General features: G+C 44.7%; 2 protein-coding genes across 7 annotated transcripts in view; one reads left to right on the top strand and one right to left on the bottom strand.

The window, feature by feature from the left end:
• The window catches only part of LOC118495300 (nuclear factor 7, brain-like), a 1,057,410-nt gene that overhangs the window by 880,205 nt on the left and 149,367 nt on the right, over positions 1–27,838 (top strand). The gene's annotated exons all lie outside the window — the stretch shown is intronic.
• Positions 1–27,838, bottom strand: part of ralgapb (Ral GTPase activating protein non-catalytic subunit beta) — a 38,365-nt gene that overhangs the window by 5,352 nt on the left and 5,175 nt on the right. For 2 of the 6 annotated variants that reach the window (XM_036002386.1, XM_036002385.1), the window contains exons 2-28: positions 25,816–26,018; positions 24,310–24,476; positions 24,044–24,227; positions 23,621–23,752; positions 22,746–22,888; positions 22,552–22,602; positions 18,566–18,610; positions 17,975–18,022; positions 17,226–17,377; positions 14,992–15,139; positions 14,666–14,789; positions 13,409–13,576; positions 12,949–13,063; positions 12,255–12,390; positions 12,088–12,149; positions 9,324–9,576; positions 8,608–8,735; positions 7,995–8,177; positions 4,725–4,873; positions 4,320–4,567; positions 3,725–3,828; positions 3,123–3,278; positions 1,905–2,090; positions 1,272–1,424; positions 1,011–1,134; positions 328–444; positions 107–204 (exon numbers count right to left, since the gene is read on the bottom strand). In XM_036002386.1, the coding sequence (XP_035858279.1) occupies positions 107–204; positions 328–444; positions 1,011–1,134; positions 1,272–1,424; positions 1,905–2,090; positions 3,123–3,278; positions 3,725–3,828; positions 4,320–4,567; positions 4,725–4,873; positions 7,995–8,177; positions 8,608–8,735; positions 9,324–9,576; positions 12,088–12,149; positions 12,255–12,390; positions 12,949–13,063; positions 13,409–13,576; positions 14,666–14,789; positions 14,992–15,139; positions 17,226–17,377; positions 17,975–18,022; positions 18,566–18,610; positions 22,552–22,602; positions 22,746–22,888; positions 23,621–23,752; positions 24,044–24,227; positions 24,310–24,476; positions 25,816–26,018 (3,777 nt within the window). Of the gene's footprint in view, positions 1–106; positions 205–323; positions 445–1,010; positions 1,135–1,271; positions 1,425–1,904; positions 2,091–3,122; positions 3,279–3,724; positions 3,829–4,319; positions 4,568–4,724; positions 4,874–7,994; positions 8,178–8,607; positions 8,736–9,323; positions 9,577–12,087; positions 12,150–12,254; positions 12,391–12,948; positions 13,064–13,408; positions 13,577–14,665; positions 14,790–14,991; positions 15,140–17,225; positions 17,378–17,974; positions 18,023–18,565; positions 18,611–22,551; positions 22,603–22,745; positions 22,889–23,620; positions 23,753–24,043; positions 24,228–24,309; positions 24,477–25,815; positions 26,019–27,838 lie in introns of those variants that run through there. The other 4 variants (XR_004897667.1, XM_036002387.1, XM_036002388.1 and 1 more) reach the window with 4 other exon arrangements.

The following is a 27,838-nucleotide window of genomic DNA, read 5'->3' as shown; positions in this document are numbered from 1 at the left end:
TAGACAGATAGACAGACAGGTCAGAGAGACACACATACAGGCAGACAGATAGACAGGCGGACGAGTAGTAAGCAGATGAAAAAGCTTTTATTTTGAAGGTCCATACTGTGGGTGGGAGGGCGGAGTGTTGGCTGAGGAGGTCAGTATTACTCTGCTGGCTGGTCAGAGGCTCCGCCTCCTCTGGACTCTTCGACCAATCAGCTGCTTTAAACAACAATAAAAGAAGAATTCAATAAAGCATGTAACACAGAGTATTCAGATCATCAGACACTTCAAACTGAAACAAAAAGAATAATTTCATAAGTATTTACGACATCAGAGACTGACAATATGATGACGAAGGGACGATGAAGGTGATCTCTGTCAGAGCGTCAACATACATCAGGACGAACCTCTCGCCATCAAACACGCCGCCTCCACTGTCACCCAGCACAGCAGGGAATTCTGGGAGACACAAAACAACCAGCTCACACACAGCCGTGGAGAAAAAGTGTGGTGAAGTCTGATCCGAAAACAGAAACACAAAACTATTTTGACAAAATGAAACCTGCGGGGTGCACTGGGCCGGTTGGTGTACCAGTTTTTGGATGTCCATGGATAAGATTACATTGTAATAACTGTTTCTTTTTTTATGTTTGTTACTATTTCCGAACATTGCTTTTTTTCAACGTTTTTCTACGCTTTTTTCAATGTTTTTGTTTGTAAGTTAAAGCCCCCTGTGTCTGGTTCAGACCAATGAGCCAGAGTTACCCAGAGAAAGCATATCTCTGTGGATGTGAAGGAGTTAAAGCCCCCTGTGTCTGGTTCAGACCAATGAGCCAGAGTTACCCAGAGAGCATATCTCTGTGGATGTGAAGGAGTCTGACTGAGACTAAAGGAGACTTTCTGCGTCAGTAACTAACGTTAAAGACACCTGACCAAGCGTCAGGTTTTGACACACTGGCAGTGAGACTGAGTTGAGAGAATAGAGTGACCTCTGACCCCTGTCAGGGACCAATCAGAGCGCTGACCTGAACAGTTGGTGCTGACTCCGCCCTTCTGGCGTCGCCCCACCTCTACCGGCCAACCGAGAGATGACAGGAAGTCCAGGAAGTAAGACGGGACGCTGCAGCTAGACTCCACGTTCCTCAGGATCTACAGAGACAGACAGGTTAGAGACAGACAGACAGGTTAGAGACAGATAGACAGGTCAGAGACAGACAGACAGGTTAGAGACAGACAGACAGGTTAGAGAGAGAGGTCAGAGACAGACAGGTCAGAGACAGACAGACCTCAGCAGCTGTCCTCTGTCCTGCTCTCATGTAGAAGATGGAGGCAGAGTCACAGTTTCTGGACGGCAGCTCATCCAATCTTTTCAGATCGTCGGAGAAACCAGGAAGAGACGAGTCCAGAGACAGCAGCTGAGGCGGGACACTGCCGGGACTCTACAGAGGATAGACAGACAGGTGAGAGACAGACAGCTGAGGTGGGACACTGCCGGGACTCTACAGAGGACAGACAGACAGGTGAGAGACAGACAGCTGAGGTGGGACACTGCCGGGACTCTACAGAGGATAGACAGACAGGTGAGAGACAGACAGCTGAGGTGGGACACTGCCGGGACTCTACAGAGGACAGACAGACAGGTGAGAGACAGACAGCTGAGGCGGGTCACCGCCGGGACTCTACAGAGGACAGATAGACAGGTGAGAGACAGACAGCTGAGGCGGACAGGTAACTGAATTTATTATAAGTTCTGTTGAACATCAACCACGTAACGAGTCACAAACCTCCAAGAAGAGACAGACAGACAGACAGACAGACAGGCAGACAGGCAGACAGGCAGACAGACAGATAGACAGATAGACAGGCAGACAGACAGACAGACAATTAGGCAGACAGACAGGTGTAACAGTGATTGGTACTTTCAGGGTCTCTGGAGTGAGGAGGCCCAGGTGGGACAGGAAGAGTCTCGCTGTCTGGAAGCTGTTGATTGGAGGAGGCGGCCTGCAGATCGTCATGACAACCGAGCGTCCGCTGACCTGCGGCTGAGCCTCAACCAGCCGCTGCGTCTTCAACGCGGCCTGCAGATGCTGCAGCTGCCAATGCACCTGAACAAACCACAGATGGTTTCTAAAGATACTGCCACTGCCATCCTGTAATCTTATAGCTTCAAATAACGATCAGAAAAATGAACACTTGAACAAACGTCAGGGGGATCAGAACTACCTAAAATGACAGAAACATCTTTGGCAGGGTGTAGTGCTATCTGTGTACCAGAGTACACACATGCACGCGAGCACACGCGCCCATGCACACGCTCACAGTTGACATTGTTTTGAGGTGTAAGCAGCCTAAAACCTGAAGGCATGAAATAAACCATTTAGTTTACTTATCAAAATGGAAACGCTGAAATTCATTACAATGTTAAATGGTAAATATTATCACAGTTCAAATGATGGGGCTACATTATCACATTTAGTTTAATGAAAGAAGGACAGTAAGTCTCCATCACTCAGTGTGTCTTGTAGTTCAACCGATAATCCACACCAACCTACATGAATCACATAGGCCTAAATAACATTCCTGACAATATTATAGCGTGTAGCACATACAACAACTTTTATAATCAGACGTGTGATTAGCTTCGCTTTCATTTTGGATATTTTACACACATGACAGGATGAATACCGTGGCTTACCTTAGTGTGATTATAAGTGACTATAAGCGCATGTGAGTGAATGTTGACGTGCAAATGAGTTTTATTCATTGTCTCAGTGCGCTGTACATCCATCATGCAAATGCGTTAATTGTAGGCTGTGAATGTTCCAGTGTTAAATGTCTGTATGATAGCTTTGACCATTCCTTTGGTTTTTATCGTCTCTCTTGCATGACAAAGGCTACACTTTAGTGATTATTGGATCTTCAAGCACTTAAAAATATGAATTGCAACCGGATTATGCAAACTGAGAATATTATTTTTCATCACTTGGTAAAACAAAGTGGTGGAACGTTGTTCTGGGGCACTCTGGCAGCACTACACTTTGGTCCATGTCCCCTCTGCTGAGGACCTCCAGGTGAGACGGACCCTGGACCCTAACCCTGACCCTAAGGATCTGGGTCTTTTGGTTCTGGTTCTGTACCTTGTCCGTGACGATGTCGTCCAGGAGTGGAATACTTAGATCTGCTTTTACTAAAGAAACTCTGCCCATGTTGTCAGGAAACAGCTGATGTTTGACACCACATCGTATCCCAGAATCCTCCTGGGCGACTCCACGCTGCTCTGGGATCAGAGTTTGCTGCAGTGAATCAACAGACAGATAAAACACTGATCTGTGTCATGATCGATGGTTATTATTGTGTGTAGTGACGATTTGTCCTCAATCAAAACAAATTAATAACTCAGAACCAAAGAGCCACCGAGGAACCGAAGGAGTGAATCTTACACAGGTCAGACCCTAACCCAAAAGATGGCGTTTTCTGAGGTTTATTTTCCAGGTTTTTGGATAACAATGGCGTCTCTTGGCTCTGGTAAAAAACCATCAGCCCTACCCATGTCTACCTGATCACCTAAATATATAGACTTCACCTGGTGGCTGCTTGGTTCCTTCAAAACAAAAGCCCTAACAGATACTTAAAGTAACCGTACAGGTACAGTATGTAGCAAACAAAACAGAAACAAGATAAATAAGTAAATCATATTTATTTGGGTATCTCCACCATAGTGTATGATACTGTGTGTTACCTGTGTGGCTGTCCTTCCGTCTCGGGGCTGCAGCTGGAGCTGTAGCGTCCAGCTGTGGCGCCCTGACGCTCCTCGGATCAGCACGGTGAGCGACGGACACTTCGCTGCACACACATCAAATACAGAACTAAAGTTTAGGATATCTGTCTTTAGAGGAAGGATCAGGTGATTGATCGATTAGTCTTAACTACAGAATACATAAAAAAAAGATTTCCATTTATCAGACCTGGAGCTCCACTGCTGTGGAATTTATTAAAAATATAAACTTCTTGCCAGCCTTCATATGTATATATTTTGTGTGCATTTTATGTTTTACTTCTTGTTTTATTTTTATGGAGTAATTATATCAGTTTTTATTTGTTATTAATAATTTGTACTGAGAAGGACTCAGGCTTCCTTCCACTCCTGCACTGAAATAGTTTTTCATCTGTTGTATATACTTTATGTCTTCTTTTGTGCACAAAAACTAAACTAAACTAAGTCGATCAACAGAAAATGTATCAAAAACCACATCAAGAAACAACAAGCAGAAAGCGGAAGTTTGTGTCGTTAAATGCTGTATGACAGGTGAAAGGTGATCAGGTTCAGGACTGACCCACTTCTCCCGGTTCGGGCCCCAGTTCTCTCGGTCCTGCTTCTCTCGGTCCCGCTTCTCCCACTTCTCCTGGCCCCGGTTCTCCCGGCCCCGGTGGTCGTTCGAGCATGGCGAGGATCACCGAGCTGCCCACCACAAAATATCTGAACTTCTTCACACTGGTGTCACTCAGAGTGGAGCAGCCAATCAGAGCATCCTCATCCAGCTGGTCGCCAAGCAACGGAAAGGCCCCCGAAACCTGCATCACACTGAGACAAACACACATCAGAGAAAACATCTGTCTGGCTCCGCCCCCCCCAGGCTATCACCGCAGGATCAGTGTGGCTCCCCCAGGTTATATGTACATATATATATATATATATATATAAATATATAAAACTTCTTAGACGTGTTTGTTTTGCTCACCAGTTCAGCGTAGCTTCCGCGGCCTCCTTCACCCTTAGAGAGGAGGGGTTTAGTTCTTTCTCCTCTTTACATCTCACTTCCTGTTCCTTTCCAGACTTACTGCCTGAAATGCCCAACTCCACTATCTCCAGCACCTCCAACAGACACTCCTGAACACAACACAACAACAACATAAAACACACAACTCCACTATCTCCAGCACCTCCAACAGACACTCCTGAACACAACACAACAACATAAAACACACAACTCCACTATCTCCAGCACCTCCAACAGACACTCCTGAACACAACACAACAACACAACAACACAAAACACAGAAAACAACACAGCTGCATATTTAACTGTTAGTTACCTGTCTGTCTGTCTGTTACCTGTCTGTGTGTTAGTTACCTGTCTGTGTGACTGTTACCTGGTGGTGGAGCATGGCGGGGTGCTGTGTTAGTTACCTGTCTGTGTGTCTGTTACCTGTCTGTCTGTCTGTCTGTCTGTCTGTCTGTCTGTCTGTCTGTTACCTGTCTGTGTGTCTGTTACCTGTCTGTGTGTTAGTTACCTGTCTGTCTGTTACCTGTCTGTCTGTCTGTCTGTTACCTGTCTGTGTGTCTGTTACCTGGTGGTGGAGCATGGCGGGGTGCTGTGTTAGTTACCTGTCTGTGTGTCTGTTACCTGTCTGTCTGTCTGTTACCTGTCTGTCTGTTACCTGTCTGTGTGTCTGTTACCTGTCTGTCTGTTACCTGTCTGTGTGTTAGTTACCTGTCTGTCTGTTACCTGTCTGTGTGTCTGTTACCTGGTGGTGGAGCATGGCGGGGTGCTTTGTTAGTTACCTGTCTGTCTGTTACCTGTCTGTCTGTCTGTCTGTTACCTGTCTGTCTGTCTGTTACCTGTCTGTGTGTCTGTTACCTGGTGGTGGAGCATGGCGGGGTGCTGTGTTAGTTACCTGTCTGTGTGTCTGTTACCTGTCTGTCTGTCTGTTACCTGTCTGTGTGTCTGTTACCTGTCTGTCTGTTACCTGTCTGTGTGTTAGTTACCTGTCTGTCTGTTACCTGTCTGTGTGTCTGTTACCTGGTGGTGGAGCATGGCGGGGTGCTGTGTTAGTTACCTGTCTGTGTGTCTGTTACCTGTCTGTCTGTCTGTCTGTTACCTGTCTGTGTGTTAGTTACCTGTCTGTCTGTTACCTGTCTGTGTGTCTGTTACCTGGTGGTGGAGCATGGCGGGGTGCTGTGTTAGTTACCTGTCTGTGTGTCTGTTACCTGTCTCTCTGTCTGTTACCTGTCTGTGTGTTAGTTACCTGTCTGTCTGTTACCTGTCTGTGTGTCTGTTACCTGGTGGTGGAGCATGGCGGGGTGCTGTGTTAGTTACCTGTCTGTGTGTCTGTTACCTGTCTCTCTGTCTGTTACCTGTCTGTGTGTTAGTTACCTGTCTGTCTGTTACCTGTCTGTGTGTCTGTTACCTGGTGGTGGAGCATGGCAGGGTGCTGTGTTAGTTACCTGTCTGTCTGTTACCTGTCTGTGTGTCTGTTACCTGTCTGTCTGTTACCTGTCTGTGTGTTAGTTACCTGTCTGTCTGTTACCTGTCTGTGTGTCTGTTACCTGGTGGTGGAGCATGGCGGGGTGCTGTGTTAGTTACCTGTCTGTCTGTTACCTGTCTGTGTGTTAGTTACCTGTCTGTCTGTTACCTGTCTGTGTGACTGTTACCTGGTGGTGGAGCATGGCGGGGTGCTGTGTTAGTTACCTGTCTGTGTGTCTGTTACCTGTCTGTCTGTCTGTTACCTGTCTGTCTGTTACCTGTCTGTGTGTCTGTTACCTGGTGGTGGAGCATGGCAGGGTGCTGTGTTAGTTACCTGTCTGTCTGTTACCTGTCTGTGTGTCTGTTACCTGTCTGTCTGTTACCTGTCTGTGTGTCTGTTACCTGGTGGTGGAGCATGGCAGGGTGCTGTGTTAGTTACCTGTCTGTCTGTTACCTGTCTGTGTGTCTGTTACCTGGTGGTGGAGCATGGCGGGGTGCTGTGTTAGTTACCTGTCTGTCTGTTACCTGTCTGTGTGTTAGTTACCTGTCTGTCTGTTACCTGTCTGTGTGACTGTTACCTGGTGGTGGAGCATGGCGGGGTGCTGTGTTAGTTACCTGTCTGTGTGTCTGTTACCTGTCTGTCTGTCTGTTACCTGTCTGTCTGTTACCTGTCTGTGTGTCTGTTACCTGGTGGTGGAGCATGGCAGGGTGCTGTGTTAGTTACCTGTCTGTCTGTTACCTGTCTGTGTGTCTGTTACCTGTCTGTCTGTTACCTGTCTGTGTGTCTGTTACCTGGTGGTGGAGCATGGCAGGGTGCTGTGTTAGTTACCTGTCTGTCTGTTACCTGTCTGTGTGTCTGTTACCTGTCTGTCTGTTACCTGTCTGTGTGTTAGTTACCTGTCTGTCTGTTACCTGTCTGTGTGTCTGTTACCTGGTGGTGGAGCATGGCGGGGTGCTGTGTTAGTTACCTGTCTGTCTGTTACCTGTCTGTGTGACTGTTACCTGGTGGTGGAGCATGGCGGGGTGCTGTGTTAGTTAGCTGTCTGTGTGTCTGTTACCTGTCTGTCTGTTACCTGTCTGTCTGTTACCTGTCTGTGTGTCTGTTACCTGGTGGTGGAGCATGGCAGGGTGCTGTGTTAGTTACCTGTCTGTCTGTTACCTGTCTGTGTGTGTCTGTTACCTGTCTGTCTGTTACCTGTCTGTGTGTTAGTTACCTGTCTGTCTGTTACCTGTCTGTGTGTCTGTTACCTGGTGGTGGAGCATGGCGGGGTGCTGTGTTAGTTACCTGTCTGTGTGTCTGTTACCTGTCTGTCTGTCTGTTACCTGTCTGTCTGTTACCTGTCTGTGTGTCTGTTACCTGGTGGTGGAGCATGGCAGGGTGCTGTGTTAGTTACCTGTCTGTCTGTCTGTCTGTTACCTGTCTGTGTGTTAGTTACCTGTCTGTCTGTTACCTGTCTGTGTGTCTGTTACCTGGTGGTGGAGCATGGCAGGGTGCTGTGTTAGTTACCTGTCTGTCTGTCTGTTACCTGTCTGTGTGTGTCTGTTACCTGTCTGTCTGTCTGTTACCTGTCTGTGTGTTAGTTACCTGTCTGTCTGTTACCTGTCTGTGTGTCTGTTACCTGGTGGTGGAGCATGGCAGGGTGCTGTGTTAGTTACCTGTCTGTCTGTTACCTGTCTGTGTGTGTCTGTTACCTGTCTGTCTGTCTGTTACCTGTCTGTGTGTTAGTTACCTGTCTGTCTGTTACCTGTCTGTGTGTCTGTTACCTGGTGGTGGAGCATGGCGGGGTGCTGTGTTAGCCAGACGTTGAGACAGTAGAAAGCAGCGACGATGATGGAGTGCAGATCTCTGGAGTGAAGAGGAGGAGGACGACTGCACAGAAACACGATGTAACTACAGACTGAAGAGAGCGCTCGTCTGCTCTCGCTCTCCTCCACACTCACCTCCACCTGCAGTAATAACAACACACCTTTCCTTACTTCAAAACTTATCATTCAAGACACGACTAGTTTAAGGTAAAAAAAACTAATCAGAACAAAGCTATAAACGTTTCTGACTAAACAAAGAAAAAAACTAGAAACACAGATTATCAAGAGAACTCTTTATATCTTTATATATATATATATATATATATATATATATATATAGTTTTAAACGCACGACATTCGAGCAACCCATTTTTAATTCTGTTTCATAAGTTAAATCCTTTAACCTACGATATAACATGATTTGTTTTTTTTATACATTCTGAGTGAGTGAGTGTGTGTGTGTGTGTGTGTGTGTGTGTGTGACTGTGTGTGTGTGTGACTGTGTGACTGTGTGTGTGAGACTGTGTGTGTGTGTGTGTGTGTGTGTGTGTGTGTGTGTGTGTGTATCCACCTTTGCCAGTCCTGCCAGTACTTCTAGTGCCGACAGACAAACTGCAGAGTCATTCTTCCACTGAGCCATCAGACGCTGAGTCAGCAGACGGACAAGCTGAACCCACAGGATCTCTGCTGACTGGACGCCTGGTTACCATGGTAACATAAGCAAGCACGCACGCACGCACGTACACACACACACACACACATACACACTAAGAGTTACAAAAACGTTGAAAAATGTGATATAAAAACATAAAAATGCGGAAAAACATTTTAAAAAACAGCAAAAAGATTAGAAAAAGCAACAAAAACAATGTTTGAAAAAGCTATGGAGTTCAGTGAGAGAAAGATTTGTGGCTGTTTCAGTTAAATAGTGATATGATATACGATCAGGAGCCTGCACAGGGAGGTTATTTTGAAAATTGATCCGATGCTGTAGCCCTCCACTTCCTGCTAGCCTGTTTAACTCTCCGCGGCGCCATCACAAATAGACCTGCAAAGTGTTTGTTGCATAGAGGAGAGCCCCAGAGCAGCGCAGACGTGCAGGTGTAATGTGGGGGTAATGGTGTCTAATCATGTCTAATTGGGAATAAATTAAGGTATTCATCGAGGATTCAATAAATTGATTTGGGACAGTTTAGGATCTTTTTGTTGCACTCTTACAGTATGTGTAATTTCCCAAGGAGCGAATGCCTACTAGGATATAAGCACATACAGTAAAACTTTAACTACCGGTTCCACTGGTTCCACTAGGTCCACTGGTTCCACTGGGTCCACTGGGTCCTCTGGTTCCACTGGGTCCACTCAGTCCTCTGGTTCCACTGGGTCCACTGGTTCCACTGTGTCCACTCGGGCCTCTGGTTCCACTGGGTCCACTGGTTCCACTGTGTCCACTCGGGCCTCTGGTTCCACTGGTTCCACTGGTTCCTCTGGTTGTCCCGGTCGATTGGGGTCTACTGGCTCCATCTTGCCAGGACTCAGTTTGCTGGAAACCAAGAAGATAGAAAGAAGGAAGAGTCATACATCATCAGACCTTTGTGTCAGTTGCATAGAAGTTAACATGGCGAGTTTGGAATAGGTAAAGGGGGTGGTTAGGGTTAGGCAAGGGGGTTAATCCCACTATAACCTGTCACAGTTTAAGTTAGGGTGGTTAGGGTTAGGCAAGGGGGTTATTCCCACTATAACCCATCACAGGTTTAGGTTAGGGTTAGGCAAGGGGGTTAATCCCACTATAACCTGTCACAGTTTTAGGTTCACAGGGGCAGAGCCAGACAGTGTAAACACTCAGTGCTCAGCACAAACCTCGGGGGTCCGGGTGCATACTACATTTACGGCAGCTATTTGTCAAGCCGTTTGATAATGTTGAAGGCATGACAAAGTATCCCAGAGCAAGACACTGAACCTCCGATGGCAGGCTAGTGCCTTGCATAGCAGCTCCGCCACCATCGGTGCATGAATGTGTGTGTGAATGAGAGGAAAATGTTAGCGGTTTATGTGAAAAAAGGTAGAAAGGCACTTTATAAATGCAGTTCATTCACCATACATGTAGTCCAACAGAAAACCTAAAATCTGAACTGAAAGAATCATCCTGTAAAGCAGACATCCTATTATATGTATATATACAGTTGTGTTCAAAATAATAGCTGTCCAACATCACTAACCTCATAAATCAATTTTTTTGGTAGAAGTGATATTTCTACATGGCAAATAATTTACTAGTAAGTGTTTTAGAGTCATAGAAAATCAACAGACCAACAGTCATGACATGCATGCTGCTCATTCTGTGTAACTGAATCTGTAATTGAAAGGGGCATGTTCAAAATAATAGCAGTGTTGTGTTCAGTTAGTGAGGTGATTGATTCTGTGAAGAAACGTGTCAATTATGGCCCATATTTAAGGAAGGAAGGAAGCAAATGTTGTGCATGCTGGTTATAGTGCATTTCACAATGAAATACTCAGCAAAATGGGTTGTTCCAGACATTGCTCTGAGGAACAGCGGACTTTGATTAAAAAGTTGATTGGAGAGGGGAAAACATATAAAGAAGTGCAGAAAATGATAGGCTGCTCAGCCAAAATGATTTCAAATGCCTTGAAATGGCATCCAAAGCCTGAACGACGTGGGAAAAAACGGTCAACTACCATTCGAATGGATCGAAGAATAGCCAAAATGGCAAAGGCTCAACCAATGATCAGGTCCAGGAAAATCAAAGAAGACTTAAAGTTACCTGTGAGTACTGTTATGATCAGAAGAAGGCTATGTGATGCTAAGCTATCAGCTAGAAGCCCCCGCAAAGTCCCATTGCTGAAAAAAAGACATGTACTGAATAGGTTGAAATCTGCCAAAGGACAGATTGACTGGCCAAAGGAGAAATGGGGCAACATGATGAGAGACAAATAGTTCTTTTTGGGTCTAGGGGCCGCAGACAGTTTGTCTGACGACCCCCATGCACTGAATTCAAGCCACAGTACACTGTGAAGACACTAAAGCATGGTGGTGCAAACATCATGTTATGGGATGTTTCTCATACTGTGGTGTTGGGCCTATTATCACATACCAGGGAAATGCCTTTGAAATGGGTCTTTCAACAAGACAATGACCCAAAACACACCAGTAAGCGAGCAAAGTCTTGGTTCCAGATGAAGAACATTGATGTTATGGAGTGGCCAGCCCAATCCCCAGACCTCAATCCCATAGAAAACTTGTGGGGTGACATCAAAAATGCTGTTTCTGAGGCCAAACCCAGTAATGGAGAGGAATTGTGGGTAATGTAGTTCAATTGTCCTGGGCTGGAATACCTGTTCACAGGTGCCAGAAGTTGGTCGACTCCATGCAACACAGGTGTGAAGCAGTTCTCAGAAATAATGGTTATGCAACTAAATATTAGTGCAGTGATTCAAAGTAAAGCTAACCCTTGAGACATTTTTCAGTTTATACAGTAAATGTTTGAGTTTGTAAAGAAAAATGCAAAGACTGCTATTTTTTGAACAGCCTAATATTCCTTTTTCTTCACTTTCTGTAAAGGTATAACACAAACCTCATCAATTTTGGTCATGTTTTGATTTGGAATTGAATGTGCAGTGTTCCCAATGCATTGATATTATGGATTGATATTATATATATATATATATATATATATATATATATATATATATATATATATATATATATATATATATATATATATATATTTATATATTAACTGTTCTCCAACTGTCTTCATCATTCTGAAACCAGAACACAACTAATGTTGAGAAGTTTCTCTCCTGACACCTAAAGAGAGGCAGAATGATGTTACTATTTCATAATGTACAGTAAGGTAGGAATTTAGTGTAAACTGATTACTGATCTTTAAACTGGTTTTAGTTCACAGAATGAATGTTGATTTCTGCAGTCCAGTCAGAGACTGATGGGAAATTTCAGGTGTGTTTCAGTAGTGTTGAAGGAGCGTTTAAGGAGGGTTTCAGTAGTGTGTAAGGAGTGTTTAAGGAGACTTACCTGCTGAGTTTGTCCTGCAGCCTCGAACAGAGCCGAGTCCTGAACCAGATTCAACATGGCCGCTACACAAAACAGAACGAGCGGCAGATCTTTTTATTTATTAGTCAAAGTCGGAAGATTTTAGAAAACAGTTGTGAAATTGATGAGTGAATGAATGAATAACTGACCGAGTAGAATCTGAGTGTTGGTGGTGTCAGTCTCCGTCTGCAGAGCTCCAATCAGAACGCTGCGGAGGCGGGGCTTCAGAGACAGGAAGTTACCTGCTGTGACATCATCACCACTGAACTTCCCATCCAATAAAACCTGAGCAAACACACAGCAGGCATAAATGGATGAATTAATGTACCTGTGGGGGCCAGACTGCAGGTGTGTGTCAGTGTTTAAAGTCCAGTTCAGACCAAAGATTTGGGATGAGATTAAACCGTTTCAGGAAAGGTTTCAGCTGTCTGAACCGGCCCGTCTCAGCTCGACTCAAACCAGCTGATGGTGTCACTGCGAATCAGCTGGTCGGGGCTCCAGCTCGACAACAACAAAGCAGAGAATCAGAGAAATAAAACGTTTTTTCCGTTTCATCTCTACTAGAAATGCAGCTGTAGCAAGTATCTCACTATCACTATCCTCACTCATATTTAAGATGCTACAAATGATATCCAGCTACAAAAAACACTGACAGTCTGAAGTTAGATCGGAAGTACAGAGAGAGGTTTCTATGGAGATGATACACTGTCTCGTCTGATTGGTGGAAACTGGCAGCTTTCAGAACGCTGCAGACTGGAGACTTGCAGGGAGACTAAAGTTTACCCTCTTCTCGTCACGGATCTTTGGTCTGAAGTGGACTTTACAGGCTGAACAGAAGCTGACCTCTGATTGGACAGATCCTAACTGCAGGGGGAGGGGCAGCAGGGACAGCAGGACCAAGATGGAGGCTCGCCGTAAATCCACCGGTCTCACAAAACTCTTAAACCTTAACAGCTCTCTGGGCGAGAGACACAAATAGAAACAAACAGACAGGCAGGCAGAGGGTTGAAGTACTGGAAGTATTAATGTCTACAGTAATGATAGCAGCATCCAAAGTGACTGTAATTACAGACAGACAGACAGATAGACAGACATAGAGAGAGACAGACAGACATAGAGCGAGAGAGAGACAGACAGACAGACAGACAGACAGACAGACATAGAGAGAGAGACAGACAGACAGACAAACAGACAGACACACACACACAGACAGACAGACAGGCTAGACAGACAGACAGCCAGACAGAGTCTAGAGTAGTATTACTAGCATCCACAGTGACTGTAGTTTCTGCAGAACGTTTACCTGTCGAGCAGCACGCTCTCCACAGCGAACAGGAAGCAGGGGAACAGCAGGTTGACTCCTCTCAGGTCGCAGCAGAACAGACAGGTGGAGTTCAGCAGGATGGAGGCCAGGACCGGAGGACACGCCTCCTCCGACACCTGGACACCCCTCAGCAGAACCAGGTAGAACCTGAAGAAGGTTTACACACAGAACAGCAACTATCACCAGCTCACACAGGAACACAGAGAGGACTGTAGCTGGACACGAGCACTGTGCCATTCATCAAAAGAATTCTAAACCCAAATTCTGAACCTCCAACCGATGGTTATTTTGGTACCAACCGGCAGCGTCAGATGGCACCCCACCCAGAGTCAGGTTCAGTCTGAGGGTTCTGTCTGTTTAAAGGAAGTTTTTCCTCAATGCTGTTGCACCACATGCTTACTCTTGGGGGATTGTTGTGTCTCTGTAAATTAAGTGTGGCCTAGACCTATCTGTAAAGTGTCCTGAGATAACTTCTGTTATTTTTTGACACTATATAACATTGAATTTGGTTTTATTAATCCTGCTAACACTTTCCCCACTGTGTGTTTTCATGTACTTTCCCCTTAAAAATATACTACCGTGTGTAGTCACATGACTCCGCCCCATGCGGTCTGCAGCAGGAAGCAACTTCGAGGAGAACTCAAACACAGAGTCAACTGAGCAACAGCAACAGCTAGTGCTAAAGAAAAGCACAGCATCCGGCATCTGGACACATTTTGGCTTCAGTAAAGATGAGACAGAAGGAGTAAGTCTAGCCGACAGAAGTTGACCGTCATGCGGTGATGACAGTTATGTTTAGACATCAAAACGAGTAGTTAAAATTAGAAAAAAAGATTGTGGTTTGGGTTAAAACAGAGGTCCCCCCATGTGGCCGGATTGGCTCAGTGGGTAGAGCAGGCGCACATATATTGAGAGGTTTATGCCTCGACGCAGAGGTCCAGGGTTCAAGTCCAACCTGTGAAGATTTCCTGCATGTCTTCCCCCTCTCTATTCCCTTTCTCACCTAGCTGTCCTGTCCATTAAGTTGGTGGAAAAAGACCAACAAAAAAAAATTATCTTAAAAAAAAACAGAGGACACGTTCCCTGTTCCCAAGCATTGAAAGTTTTACTTTTGACATGACAATATTTAAAACCATTTATTTAGGTTACAAAGAATTTAAGTTATTTATTTTCTACTTTTTTAGGAAACTTGGCAGGTAAACAAACCGACAGACAGACAGAGAGACAGACGTGTACCTGGACAGGTAGACGGACAGGATGTCCTCTGTGGTTTTCTTACAGGAGAAGATTCTGCAGAGCATTCCACACGCCTCGGCTCGACCGGCCGCCCACCGCTCTGACATCACCGTGACATTACCGGCTGGCGAAGATACAAAGAGACAGGAACAGTAACTTTGTTGTCATTCTTACTTGTTTCTTTGTATTTAAAAAGCCTTTCTAACATCAAGGCCAGGGGATTAGAGATGAAAAATAGCCTTTTAGCTGTTTCTAACATTTCTAACCCATGTAAAATCCCTGTCCCTTGAATTACAAAGTTTAGAAGCAGTGTGTGTGACACAGACCAGAGTGGATCAGAGCGGCATCAAACAGCCATCCGCCGAACAGGTGGAGCAGGGAGTCCACGTTACACCTGAGGGGGGACGGAGGGTGTCGGGGGGAGGATGGGGGAGGATGGGAGGAAGACTTCCAGTGATGGGTGGAGGAAGATGTCTGAGAGGAGAGAAGAACGAAGCTCATAAAACACAACAGACTGCAGTGGAGACTTTATAAGACGACAGAGCCTGTACAGAGTGAGCAGCAAGGAAACAAGCAGATACCATTACTGCAGACTCTAAGGCTACATCTCCACCGCTACGCTAGGAATACCTTCTGCTACCTTTCCCCCTCTCATTCCCCCTGCTCTGGTGTTTCCAAGCCCCTAAACCGGAGACCTACAAGGCTCTAAATGGTCTAGCACCATCATATCTTGAAGAGCTTATTGCCCCACTAGAGTACTACGCTCCCAGAATTCAGAGCTACTTGTGGTTCCTAGAGTCTCTAAAAGTAGAATGGGAGCCAGAGCATTTAGCTATCAGGCTCCTCTCCTGTGGAACCAGCTCCCAGTCTGGGTTCGGGGGGCAGACACCATCACCACATTTAAGAGTAAACTTAAAACTCTCCTCTTTGATAAAGCTTATAGTTAGGGAGTGAGGAGTTGCAGTGTTCGCCTAGACCGACTGGGGGAGGGTGTATAGCTTCGGACACAGCACCCCTTCTCTTCTCTGCTTCTCTTCATAGCTACAGATTCATCTACCAACCCTTATAGAACTGGCTCAGGTTTGCCATGCACCAGTTCTTAGTTATGCTGATATAGTTTGACTGCCGGGGGACTTCCTTTGACACACTGAGCTTCTCTCTCCTCTGTCTTTCCATCTGTGTGCATCCATGTCCCAGAAATGCTTGTTACTAACCTAGCTCTGGGGAGCTTATTCCCCGGAGTCCTTATGTTTTTTCGCCCAGTAGTTTTCCTTGGATAAGGGTGGCACCTAAATCATGGTTGCAGCTGTTGTCATGGTCCTACCCTACGTCCTGCTATGCCCTGTTACACCCTGCTACGTCCTGTAACGCCCTGCAGTGCCCTGCTACGCCATGAACTACTACGACTACTATTTCTAGTCACTGTTCCATTATCTTTATTGTGACTATTATTGCCACTGTTCATCACACCCCCAACCGGCACCGTCAGACACCACCTACCAAGAGCTGGGTCTGTCCCAGGTTTCTTCCTAAAAGGGAGTTTTCCTCACCACAGAGGATTCTCCCCAAAAGGGAGTTTTTCCTTGCCACTGTTGCACTAAATGCTTGCTCTTGTGGGAATTACTGGAATTGTTGGGTCTTTGTAAATTATAGAGTGTGGTCTAGACCTATTCTTCACACTTCAACACTTCTGACCCGTTTTGGTTCTGAATCTGCGGGGTTGTGTTTCAGTCTCAACGTCTCCAAACGGAGACCTTTGACAACACCGACACTGACACCAACGTTTCTCCTCCTGCTTGGGTCTTATCGGTCACGACGTCTCGTTCTCGGAGACTAAAGCTACTAACGTTACCATGGTAACTACCAGTAGTGGGCAGAGTCTCCACGCTGCCTCCTGTTTATGTCCAGTATACCAGAATGTTGATGAGATATGAGGTTTGGGCGTGATAGTTTAAACAGAGATTAGTTCTTCTACTGGAGATAAAAACACTTGGTGCACCGAGATCACTTTGGGCTCAAAACTCAAACGCTTAAAAACCAAAACATAGCGCTGGAGATGGAGCCTAAACATATATATGTTAATATTTGTTATTATGTTATATATATGTTATGTTAATATTCTCTTTCCTGAATATGAACTTCTGTCATCAGGGAAGAAGTGTGCTGAGATGTAAAACAAACTTAAATGATCGTTTATTCCAATGTCTATCAAGCTGCTGAACTCCAACAGTAAATCTTAGCACAACAGAGCAAAGCACTTTAATTCTTACATATGTGTCCTTTCACGTCCCAAGATGTTATCTTATGTCGATTTGATCTTGATTTGATCTTGTTTTGATCTTGATTTTATGTCGATTTTAGAATGGTTTCTCTGTTACATGTTTGTGTTGTGAAGCAACAGATGGTAGCACTATGCCCACGACAAATTTCACCTGGGGGACAATAAAATGTATTATATTCTATTCTAACAAAGAGACTTTAAACGAACACAGAGAGACTAAACTAAACGATCACAAAGAGACTAAACTCAGAGGTAGACAGTCATGTATCAGGGTTGTACCGTGGGAGGTTTGCTGGTTGCCTTGGAAACATTGACAGGTTTCAGTCGTGTGTTGTGTAAAGTTGAAGAAGTGGTGGAGGGGGGGGTACTGTGCACGCTCAGTATGTTCACCGGGATGGGGGGGGCGCTGCCAGAACGAGGTCGAGAGATACCTGAGGAGATGGAAAACAGGTTCAGATTCTTCAAATCAATCCACCAATCAAATCTGGGTAAGGGGGGGCAGTGCAGCCAGAGCGCACCGGGACAATGTTCTTTCTATCTGATTAGTGGAAACTGGCAGCTTTCAGAACGCTGCAGACCGGAGACTTGCAAGGAGACTAAAGTTTACACTCTTCTCGTCACGAATCTTTGATCTAAACTGGACTTAAGGTGTGTTGAATGATTCCTGATGTCAGCTTATGCATCGAGTAACATGCAAGAAAACATTCCACCTTAAAAGCTGCTGGTAGCTGCTGGTGGCAGCCTTTGAGCTGCACAGTGAATGTGAACAGTGAATGAAATTATTTTTCTCAGTATATAGCTGAGTTAACTAATAAGATGACAAGGTAGTAAAACATCCCTATATTTTATAGATAGTTGACTTATGTATGTAAACATGCCACCGTAGGGAGTGTGGTTACATAACCTACCAAACGAGAAGTCATTTAACGTCACGTTCTCTCCGGTACCTAAACAAATAGAACTATAGCCGTGGTAGGGGCTTCCCGTAAGGTACGAGGGCGGGACTTTCCATAGCGGGCCGGGCTTACCATAGGAGGGGAGGCGGTCTTTAAACGGGCTCCTGGCGACAGCAACACCTGTGAGGAGACGAGTTGGAAAACAAATTCCACGTAAGACTGAAGGTTCAGTTTGGATCACGGTTACTTTGAATTAACCTTTAATTTACCAGTTATTTTAACCAATATCAGACTGGCTTTAACACAGGTGTCATGAATCACTCACTTGTTCACTACTCCCTACTCACTATGTAGGGAGCTCATCGGTACAATGAAAAACACTTAGAACACTACACGCAGAGCCAGATTAAATGGAAAGATTACGTGAGGCATACTGCATTTTTCAGGCCTTCTCCAAATAGATACCTTTTCTGTATATGTAGAGGTAGGTCTATAGTGTGGTCTAGACCTACTCTATCTGTAAAGTGTCCTGAGATAACTCCTGTTAGGATTTAAAACTATGAATAAAAGTGAACTGAATTGAAACGCGTGGCACCTTCTCTCGAACATTGCCGCAATGCTCCCAGAATGCATTGCTGCTTACAGAGACAACGAGTGGGAAGCATGTAAATGATGCTGACTGACACGGACCATTATTGATCAGTTTATGTTAATCTGAATTACCGAGAGAAGGCAGCCGGTCTCTGAAATGGATCCTCGGTGTAACTCCTGCAGAAAGAAAGCAGCAACAATCACAGCAGAACTGAAATAACAGCAACTAGAGCAGATTGATGTGAAAAGGAAATACTATATATATATATATATATATATATATATATATATATATATATATATATATATAATGGCATGTTGCTTAGGAAATTATTATACATATGTGAGTGAATATATTGAATGAAAGTCTGAATATATAGAAAGGCGTGTTGATGTTAGACTGATGATATATTCAATATATTCAGACTTTCATTAAATATATGTTCAGACATTCATAATGTATAATGTGTGTGTGTAGTGTGTGTATAATGTGTGTGTAGTGTGTGTATAATGTGTGTGTAGTGTGTGTATAATGTGTGTGTGTAGTGTGTGTATAATGTGTGTGTAGTGTGTGTATAATGTGTGTGTGTAGTGTGTGTATAATGTGTGTGTAGTGTGTGTATAATGTGTGTGTAGTGTGTGTATAATGTGTGTGTAGTGTATGTAATGTGTGTGTAATGTGTGTAGTGTGTGTAATGTGTGTAGTGTGTGTATAATGTGTGTGTAGTGTGTATGTGTGTGTAGTGTGTGCGTAGTGTGTGTATAATGTGTGTGTAGTGTGTGTAGTGTGTATAATGTGTGTGTAGTGTGTATAAAGTGTGTGTAGTGTGTGTAATGTGTGTGTAGTGTGTATAATGTGTGTGTAGTGTGTGTAATGTGTGTGTAATGTGTGTTTAGTGTGTGTAATGTGTGTGTAATGTGTGTGTAGTGTGTGTAATGTGTGTTTAGTGTGTATAATGTCTGTGTCGTGTGTGTAATGTGTGTGTAGTGTGTATGTGTGTAGTGTGTGTAATGTGTGTGTAGTGTGTGTAATGTGTGTGTAGTGTGTGTAGTGTGTATGTGTGTGTAGTGTGTGTGCGTAGTGTGTGTATAATGTGTGTGTAGTGTGTGTAGTGTGTATAATGTGTGTAGTGTGTGTATAATGTGTGTGTAGTGTGTATAATGTGTGTAGTGTGTGTGTAGTGTGTATAATGTGTGTGTAGTGTGTATAATGTGTGTAGTGTGTGTGTAGTGTGTATAATGTGTGTGTAGTGTGTATAAAGTGTGTGTAGTGTGTGTAATGTGTGTGCAGTGTGTGTTTAGTGTGTGTAATGTGTGTGTAATGTGTGTTTAGTGTGTGTAATGTGTGTGTAATGTGTGTGTAGTGTGTGTAATGTGTGTTTAGTGTGTATAATGTCTGTGTCGTGTGTGTAATGTGTGTAGTGTGTATGTGTGTAGTGTGTGTAATGTGTGTGTAGTGTGTGTAATGTGTGTGTAATGTGTGTTTAGTGTGTGTAATGTGTGTGTAATGTGTGTGTAATGTGTGTTTAGTGTGTGTAATGTGTGTGTAGTGTGTGTAATGTGTGTGTAGTGTGTATAATGTGTGTGTAGTGTGTGTAATGTGTGTGTAATGTGTGTTTAGTGTGTGTAATGTGTGTGTAATGTGTGTTTAGTGTGTGTAATGTGTGTGTAATGTGTGTGTAGTGTGTGTAATGTGTGTGTGTAGTGTGTGTAATGTGTGTGTAATGTGTGTTTAGTGTGTGTAATGTGTGTGTAATGTGTGTGTAGTGTGTGTAATGTGTGTGTAGTGTGTGTAAAGTGTGTGTAATGTGTGTGTAGTGTGTGTAATGCGTGTGTGTGTAGTGTGTATGTGTGTAGTGTGTGTAATGTGTGTTTAGTGTGTATAATGTGTGTAGTGTGTGTGTAGTGTGTGTGTAGTGTGTATAATGTGTGTGTAGTGTGTATAATGTGTGTAATGTGTGTGTAGTGTGTGTAATGTGTGTGTTGTGTGTGTAATGTGTGTGTAGTGTGTATAATGTGTGTGTAGTGTGTGTGTGTAGTGTGTATAATGTGTGTAGTGTGTATAATGTGTGTGTAGTGTGTGTGTAATGTGTGTAGTGTGTGTATAATGTGTGTAATGTGTGTGTAGTGTGTGTAATGTGTGTGTAGTGTGTGTGTGTAGTGTGTATAATGTGTGTGTAGTGTGTGTGTAGTGTGTATAATGTGTGTGTAGTGTGTATAATGTGTGTAATGTGTGTGTAGTGTGTGTAATGTGTGTGTTGTGTGTGTAATGTGTGTGTAGTGTGTGTGTGTGTGTGTGTGTAGTGTGTATAATGTGTGTGTAGTGTGTATAACGTGTGTGTCGTTTGTGTAATGTGTGTGTAGTGTGTGTAATGTGTGTGTAGTGTGTATAATGTGTGTGTAGTGTGTGTGTAGTGTGTATAATGTGTGTGTCGTGTGTGTAATGTGTGTGTAGTTTGTGTAATGTGTGTGTTGTGTGTGTAATGTGTGTGTAGTGTGTATAATGTGTGTGTAGTGTGTGTGTGTAGTGTGTATAATGTGTGTGTAGTGTGTATAATGTGTGTGTCGTGTGTGTAATGTGTGTGTAGTGTGTGTAATGTGTGTGTTGTGTGTGTGTGTAGTGTGTATAATGTGTGTGTAGTGTGTATAATGTGTGTGTCGTGTGTATAATGTGTGTGTAGTGTGTGTGTGTAGTGTGTATAATGTGTGTGTAGTGTGTATAATGTGTGTGTAATGTGTGTGTAGTGTGTGTAACGTGTGTGTAGTGTGTATAATGTGTGTGTAGTGTGTATAATGTGTGTGTAGTGTGTGTGTAGTGTGTAGTGTGTATAATGTGTGTGTAGTGTGTGTAGTGTGTGTGTAGTGTGTATAATGTGTGTGTAGTGTGTATAATGTGTGTGTGTTGTGTGTGTAATTCAATTTTCAATTCAATTCAATTCAATTTTATTTATAGTATCAAATCATAACAAGAGATATCTCGAGACACTTTACAGATAGAGTAGGTCTAGACCAAACTCTGTACTTTACGAAGCCCCAACTATTACAGTGGTTGCCTCAAGAGCAAGCATTAGCAGTAGCTATTGCGACAATTGCGTGTAATGTGTGTGTAGTGTGTGTGTGTGTGTGTGTGTGTGTGTGTGTGTAGTGTGTATAATGTGTGTGTAGTGTGTGTAGTGTGTGTGTGTAGTGTGTATAATGTGTGTAGTGTGTGTGTAGTGTGTATAATGTGTGTGTAGTGTGTATAATGTGTGTGTAGTGTGTGTGTAGTGTGTGTAATGTGTGTGTTGTGTGTGTAATGTGTGTGTAGTGTGTATAATGTGTGTGTAGTGTGTGTGTGTGTAGTGTGTATAATGTGTGTAGTGTCTATAATGTGTGTGTAGTGTGTATAATGTGTGTGTCGTTTGTGTAATGTGTGTGTAATGTGTGTGTTGTGTGTGTAATGTGTGTGTAGTGTGTATAATGTGTGTGTAGTGTGTGTGTAGTGTGTATAATGTGTGTGTCGTGTGTGTAATGTGTGTGTAGTTTGTGTAATGTGTGTGTTGTGTGTGTAATGTGTGTGTAGTGTGTATAATGTGTGTGTAGTGTGTGTGTGTAGTGTGTATAATGTGTGTGTAGTGTGTATAATGTGTGTGTCGTGTGTGTAATGTGTGTGTAGTGTGTGTAATGTGTGTGTTGTGTGTGTGTGTAGTGTGTATAATGTGTGTGTAGTGTGTGTAGTGTGTGTGTGTAGTGTGTATAATGTGTGTGTAGTGTGTATAATGTGTGTGTAATGTGTGTGTAGTGTGTGTAACGTGTGTGTAGTGTGTATAATGTGTGTGTAGTGTGTATAATGTGTGTGTAGTGTGTGTGTAGTGTGTAGTGTGTGTGTAATGTGTGTGTAGTGTGTGTGTGTAGTGTGTATAATGTGTGTGTAATGTGTGTGTAGTGTGTGTAACGTGTGTGTAGTGTGTATAATGTGTGTGTTGTGTGTGTGTAGTGTGTAGTGTGTGTGTGTAATGTGTGTGTAGTGTGTGTAACGTGTGTGTAGTGTGTATAATGTGTGTGTAGTGTGTATAATGTGTGTGTAGTGTGTATAATGTGTGTGTAGTGTGTGTGTAATGTGTGTGTAGTGTGTGTACCAGTGTTTGACAGCTGCTGCTCTGTTGGGTCTTTGTTGACTACAGTCACACCTGCAGAAACACAAGAGACGTAGCTTTGGTTTCAGCTCATTTTATATTATGCTTTCCAAACTAATGTTAGTGTCATTAACAAACAAAATGAAACATTGTGTAAGTATTCTAAGTATAACTATTCTTATATAAGGTCAGTGTACCCAGGAAGGCGTCGACCATCGTGCCGACTCCTTTCATGGCTCTGAAGAAGATGTTTGGCAGCCGGCCACCTCCTCGCATCGCCTCCTCGGGGTGGGAAGGAGTCGAACCAGCAACCACGGGTCGACTGAGGTCCACCGGATTACTGAAAGAGAAAGATTCACTGACGTCAGGAGACTCAAGCTGAAAGATTCACTGACATGCCATTGTGGGTTGGATTGGTTAGGTTTAGGCATGAGGACTGAGAGTGGTTAGGGTTGAGTAAGAATACCAAGGTAAGTCATTCTTATGGATCCTAGGAAACACAAATTCACGTGATCAAACCACCCTCGGTGGCGATCAGTCTGGCTATTGGAAGATGGCGTGGGCAGTGATCGTCTGCTACACTAAACTAAACCAAATTAAACTAAATTAAGCTAGATGAGAATCGCCCCGAGATGCTGAAGGCTGTGGACATGGTTGGTAGTATGCATTTTTAAAAAGCGGGACCGGAGAGTGTGCTCCAACTTTTGGGATATCACACTAACTATCGGGGTATCACACTAACTATCGGGGTATTACACTATTGGGGTATGACACTACTCAGCCTCCCGGAGAAAGCCTATGCTAGGGTACAGGAAAGAGGGCTCCGACTGATTGTTGGACCTGATTCAGAAGGAACACTGAGGATTCCTCGGGGTCGACATATGGATGGATGGATGGATGGATGAACTAAAGGTTATATACTGTGAAACAGTTTGACCTGTGTACCTGAGAGAGAGAGAGAGAGAGAGAGAGAGAGAGATTTTGTGTGTGTGTGTGTGTGTGTGTGTGTGTGTGTGTGTGTGTGTGTGTGTGTGTGTGTGTGTGTGTGTTACCTGTAGGGAGAGAGTGTTACCTGAGCAGGTGCAGGAACCTGAACCAGGTCTGGGGGACTCGCTGGTCGTCCATGTCTGTCGGGATCAGAGCAGCGTCTTCATCTGGGACTTTTAAGTGAGGGAAGGACGGACCGAAGCTCAACACCAACAACCTAAACAACAACAATGACATGTGATGATGGACTGAACTACAGGAAGAAGAGTTCTCCGCTTCATCCAAGCGGCAACTTCGGGGTCTGAAAAGTGAAGCCAAAGCTGAAGCTCCTTAAAGCTGTATTCTCTCTAACTTCCAGCAGGGGGAGACTCATTAAAGCTGTATTCTCTCTAACTTCCAGCAGGGGGAGACTCCACTGCCTCAATTCTCTCTTGAGTTATTACCTCAGTAAACATTTTCATAATGTGTGTGTGTGTGTGTGTGTGTGTGTGTGTGTGTGTGTGTATACCTGGAGGTCAGGGCAGCCATGACTCGGCTCCACTGCTCCACCACAGCCAGTTGATGTCTCCAGCTGCTCAACATCTGTCTGGCCGTCTGCCACAGAGAGTGAGACGGGAAACACCGAGAACAAGACAGCAACCAGACCTCAAACAGTACTGCCATCGACAGGTGAGACAGCTGCTCCGACACATCTGCAGAGAGACAGACAGATGAGAGACAGACAGGTGACAGGTGACAGACAGACAGACGAGCACATAAAAGGGGAGTGTTTACCTGTGGTTGTGGGCGGAGCCAGCATGTTGTTGTTGATGCGCAGCAGGAAGTGCAGCAGCGTCTCCCAGGTGTCTCCACTCATCACAGCGCTCTCTCTGGCCAATGACTGAACTGCAATTAACACCTGCTGACAGAGAGACAGGTAGACGGGACTCGCCTGCTCCGACCTGGGGGAGGGGCATAATAAACTGCTGTATTGATAAATAGAAAATGTATTTCAAAGTAGAAAACGTTACACTTCATAAGGTTTGTATTACACAAAGTATGGGTTGGGTCCAGACTGAGTTGCAGTTTGGTCCGGAGAAGCGCTGTCCTAAAGGATCACTGGACCTATTTAGGCTCCATCTCCAGCGCTACGTTTTGGTTTTTAATCGTTTGAGTTTTGATCCCAAAGTGATCTCTGTGCACCAAGTGTTTTTATCTCCAGTAGAAGAACTAATCTCTGTTTAAACTAACACGCCCAAACCTCATATCTCATCAACATTCTGGTATACTGGACATAAACAGGAGGCAGCGTGGAGACTCTGCCCACTACTGGTAGTTACCATGGTAACGTTAGTAGCTTTAGTCTCCGAGAACGAGGCGTTGTGACCGATAAGACCCAATCAGGAGGAGAAACGTTGGCGTCAGTGTCGGTGTTGTCAAAGGTCTCCGTTTGGAGACGTTGAGACTGAAACACAACCCCACAGATTCAGAACCAAAACGGGTCAGAAGAGTTTCCAAATGTCTCCGGTTTAGGGGCTCAGGAACACCAGAATGAATGAGAGGGGGAAACACCAGAGCAGGGGGAATGAGAGGGGGAAACGCCAGAGCAGGGGGGGGGGATGAGAGGGGGAAACGCCAGAGCAGGGGGAATGAGAGGGAGAAACACCAGAGCAGGGGGAATGAGAGGGGGAAACGCCAGAGCAGGGGGAATGAGAGGAGGAAACGCCAGAGCAGGGGGAATGAGAGGGAGAAACACCAGAGCAGGGGGAATGAGAGGGGGAAACGCCAGAGCAGGGGGAATGAGAGGGGGAAACGCCAGAGCAGGGGGAATGAGAGGGGGAAACGCCAGAGCAGGGGGGGGGGATGAGAGGGGGAAACGCCAGAGCAGGGGGAATGAGAGGGAGAAACGCCAGAGCAGGGGGAATGAGAGGGGGAAACACCAGAGCAGGGGGAATGAGAGGGGGAAACACCAGAGCAGGGGGAATGAGAGGAGGAAACACCAGAGCAGGGGGAATGAGAGGGGGAAACACCGGAGCAGGGGGAATGAGAGGGAGAAACGCCAGAGCAGGGGGAATGAGAGGAGGAAACGCCAGAGCAGGGGGAATGAGAGGGGGAAACACCGGAGCAGGGGGAATGAGAGGGAGAAACGCCAGAGCAGGGGGAATGAGAGGGGGAAATGCCAGAGCAGGGGGAATGAGAGGGGGAAAAACCGAAGCAGGGGGAATGAGAGGGGGAAATACCGAAGCAGGGGGAATGAGAGGGGGAAATGAGAGAGAGCTGTCTGACAGAGGTTCAGCCTACCTGGACAGGAAGAGGCCGCCCAGGTGTCGCAGGATCTTCTGGGTGTACAGGTTGGGCTCTCTGCTGATTGGTGGAGGAAAGGAGTCTCTCGGGGAAACCAGGGCTGTCAGCCAATCAGTGTAGACGTCTACGCAGAGCTGCACGGTGTCTCCGTCCAATGGGAGAGTCAAGCCGTAGCACAACACCTCCATCGTCCACTTCACCTGGAAACACACCCTCAACCAATCAGAGTATGTACAGTATAGCTATAGTTAAATGTAGCTAATGCTAGCATAGCACTTGGCCATATGCTAACAGCCATTAACAGAAAACAGGACCATACTCAGGTGGGTTTTCATAGTGGCTGGTGATTTTAACCACGTTAATCTGAAGACATGTGCTTCCAAGGTTTGAACAACTACAGGGGAGAACACACTGGACTGTGTTTATTCAAACATCCCTAAAGCATACCGAGCCCTTCTCCTGCCACACCTTGGACAGTCTGATCACCTTTCACTGTAGCCTACAGCCCCGGTATAAAGAAACACCAACCCACCATTAAAACTTTCAAACTTGGCCAGAGGGAGCATTCCTACAGCTGCAGGACTGCTTTCAGCATAGTGCATCACAGGCTGAGGGACCGAACCACTTTTGATTTGAGAAAGGACCGGACAACGTTGATTCACCCCAGCTGGACACTGCTGACCACTCATTTACCCTGCAGACAAGAGGTCAAACGAGTCCTGAAAGCTGTGAGGGAGGGTTCTCAGGGATTGGGCTCACCAGCTCGCAGAGGTTTTCACTAACATCCTTAATCTCTCCCTGATCTCTCTGAACGACTATAGACCGGTCGCACTGACACCCATCATTTCAAAGTGCTTTGAAAGACTAGTCCTGGGACATCTCTCCCCTGCCTTAGACCAGCACCAGTATGCACACAGGGCAAACAGTTCCACTGAGGACACCATAAATGCAGCCCTGCATACTGCACTGATGTACCTGGAGCAGAAGGGAACATGTTAGGATGCTGTTCGTGGATTACAGCTCAGCTTTTAATGCTATCGTCCCCAACAGGCTGGTCAGAGAACTAAAGGACCTTGGTCTCAGTGACCAGCTGTGTCTGTAGAATAAAGAGTTTCTTAACCCAACCCAAGTTTGATATTAGTAATCAGAAGTGCAGTGCAATGCACTCCCTCTGGGCTTCCGTTGGAGCTGTCGCCCACTCATAGCCTAATAACCACGGTCTCTGTCCCCAGACTTAGATCAGTTAAATCAAATGTAAACAAAAGAGGAGCTATACTTAACAACCTAATTGGAATTCAAACTACCACTGCAATGATAGAACAGAATAGGAAAATTAGATGTGGACTATTAAATATTAGATCTCTGTCTTCTAAAGCAATATTGGTAAACAATTTGATATCAGATAATCAAATTGATCTATTCTGTCTTACCGAAAGCTGGCTGGGCCATGAAGAATATGTTAGTCTAAATGAAGTTACTCCTCCCAGTCATAATAATACTCAAATTCCTAGAGGCTCAGGCCGAGGAGGGGGAGTTGCAGCCATAATTGACTCAAGTCTGTTAATTAATCCTAAACCTAAACTAAATTATAACTCGTTTGAAAGCCTTGTTCTTAATCTTCAACATCCAACATGGAAAACATTACAGCCAATTATATTTGTTGTTGTTTACCGAGCTCCAGGCCCGTATTCTGAATTTTTATCTGAACTCTCAGAGTTTTTATCATGTGTAGTCCTAAAATCAGACAAAGTACTTATTGTAGGTGATTTTAATATCCATGTGGACGTTGACAGCAATAGCCTTAGTACTGCTTTCAATTCACTACTAGACTCAATTGGTTTCAGTCAGAGTGTGCATAAGGCCACGCACTGTTTTAACCACACCCTCGACCTTGTGCTGGCATATGGCATTGATATTGAGGATTTAATAATATATCCGCAGAATCCTGTATTATCAGATCATTTCTTAATAACTTTCGAATTCTTACTACCCAACTATACAAAATTAGATAAAAGCTTTT

Source organism: Sander lucioperca, chromosome 6 (assembly GCF_008315115.2).
Source record: "Sander lucioperca isolate FBNREF2018 chromosome 6, SLUC_FBN_1.2, whole genome shotgun sequence".
Lineage (NCBI taxonomy): Eukaryota > Metazoa > Chordata > Actinopteri > Perciformes > Percidae > Sander > Sander lucioperca.
Note: the sequence above shows the minus strand (reverse complement) of the source record. Positions and strands in the feature narration are given on the sequence as shown.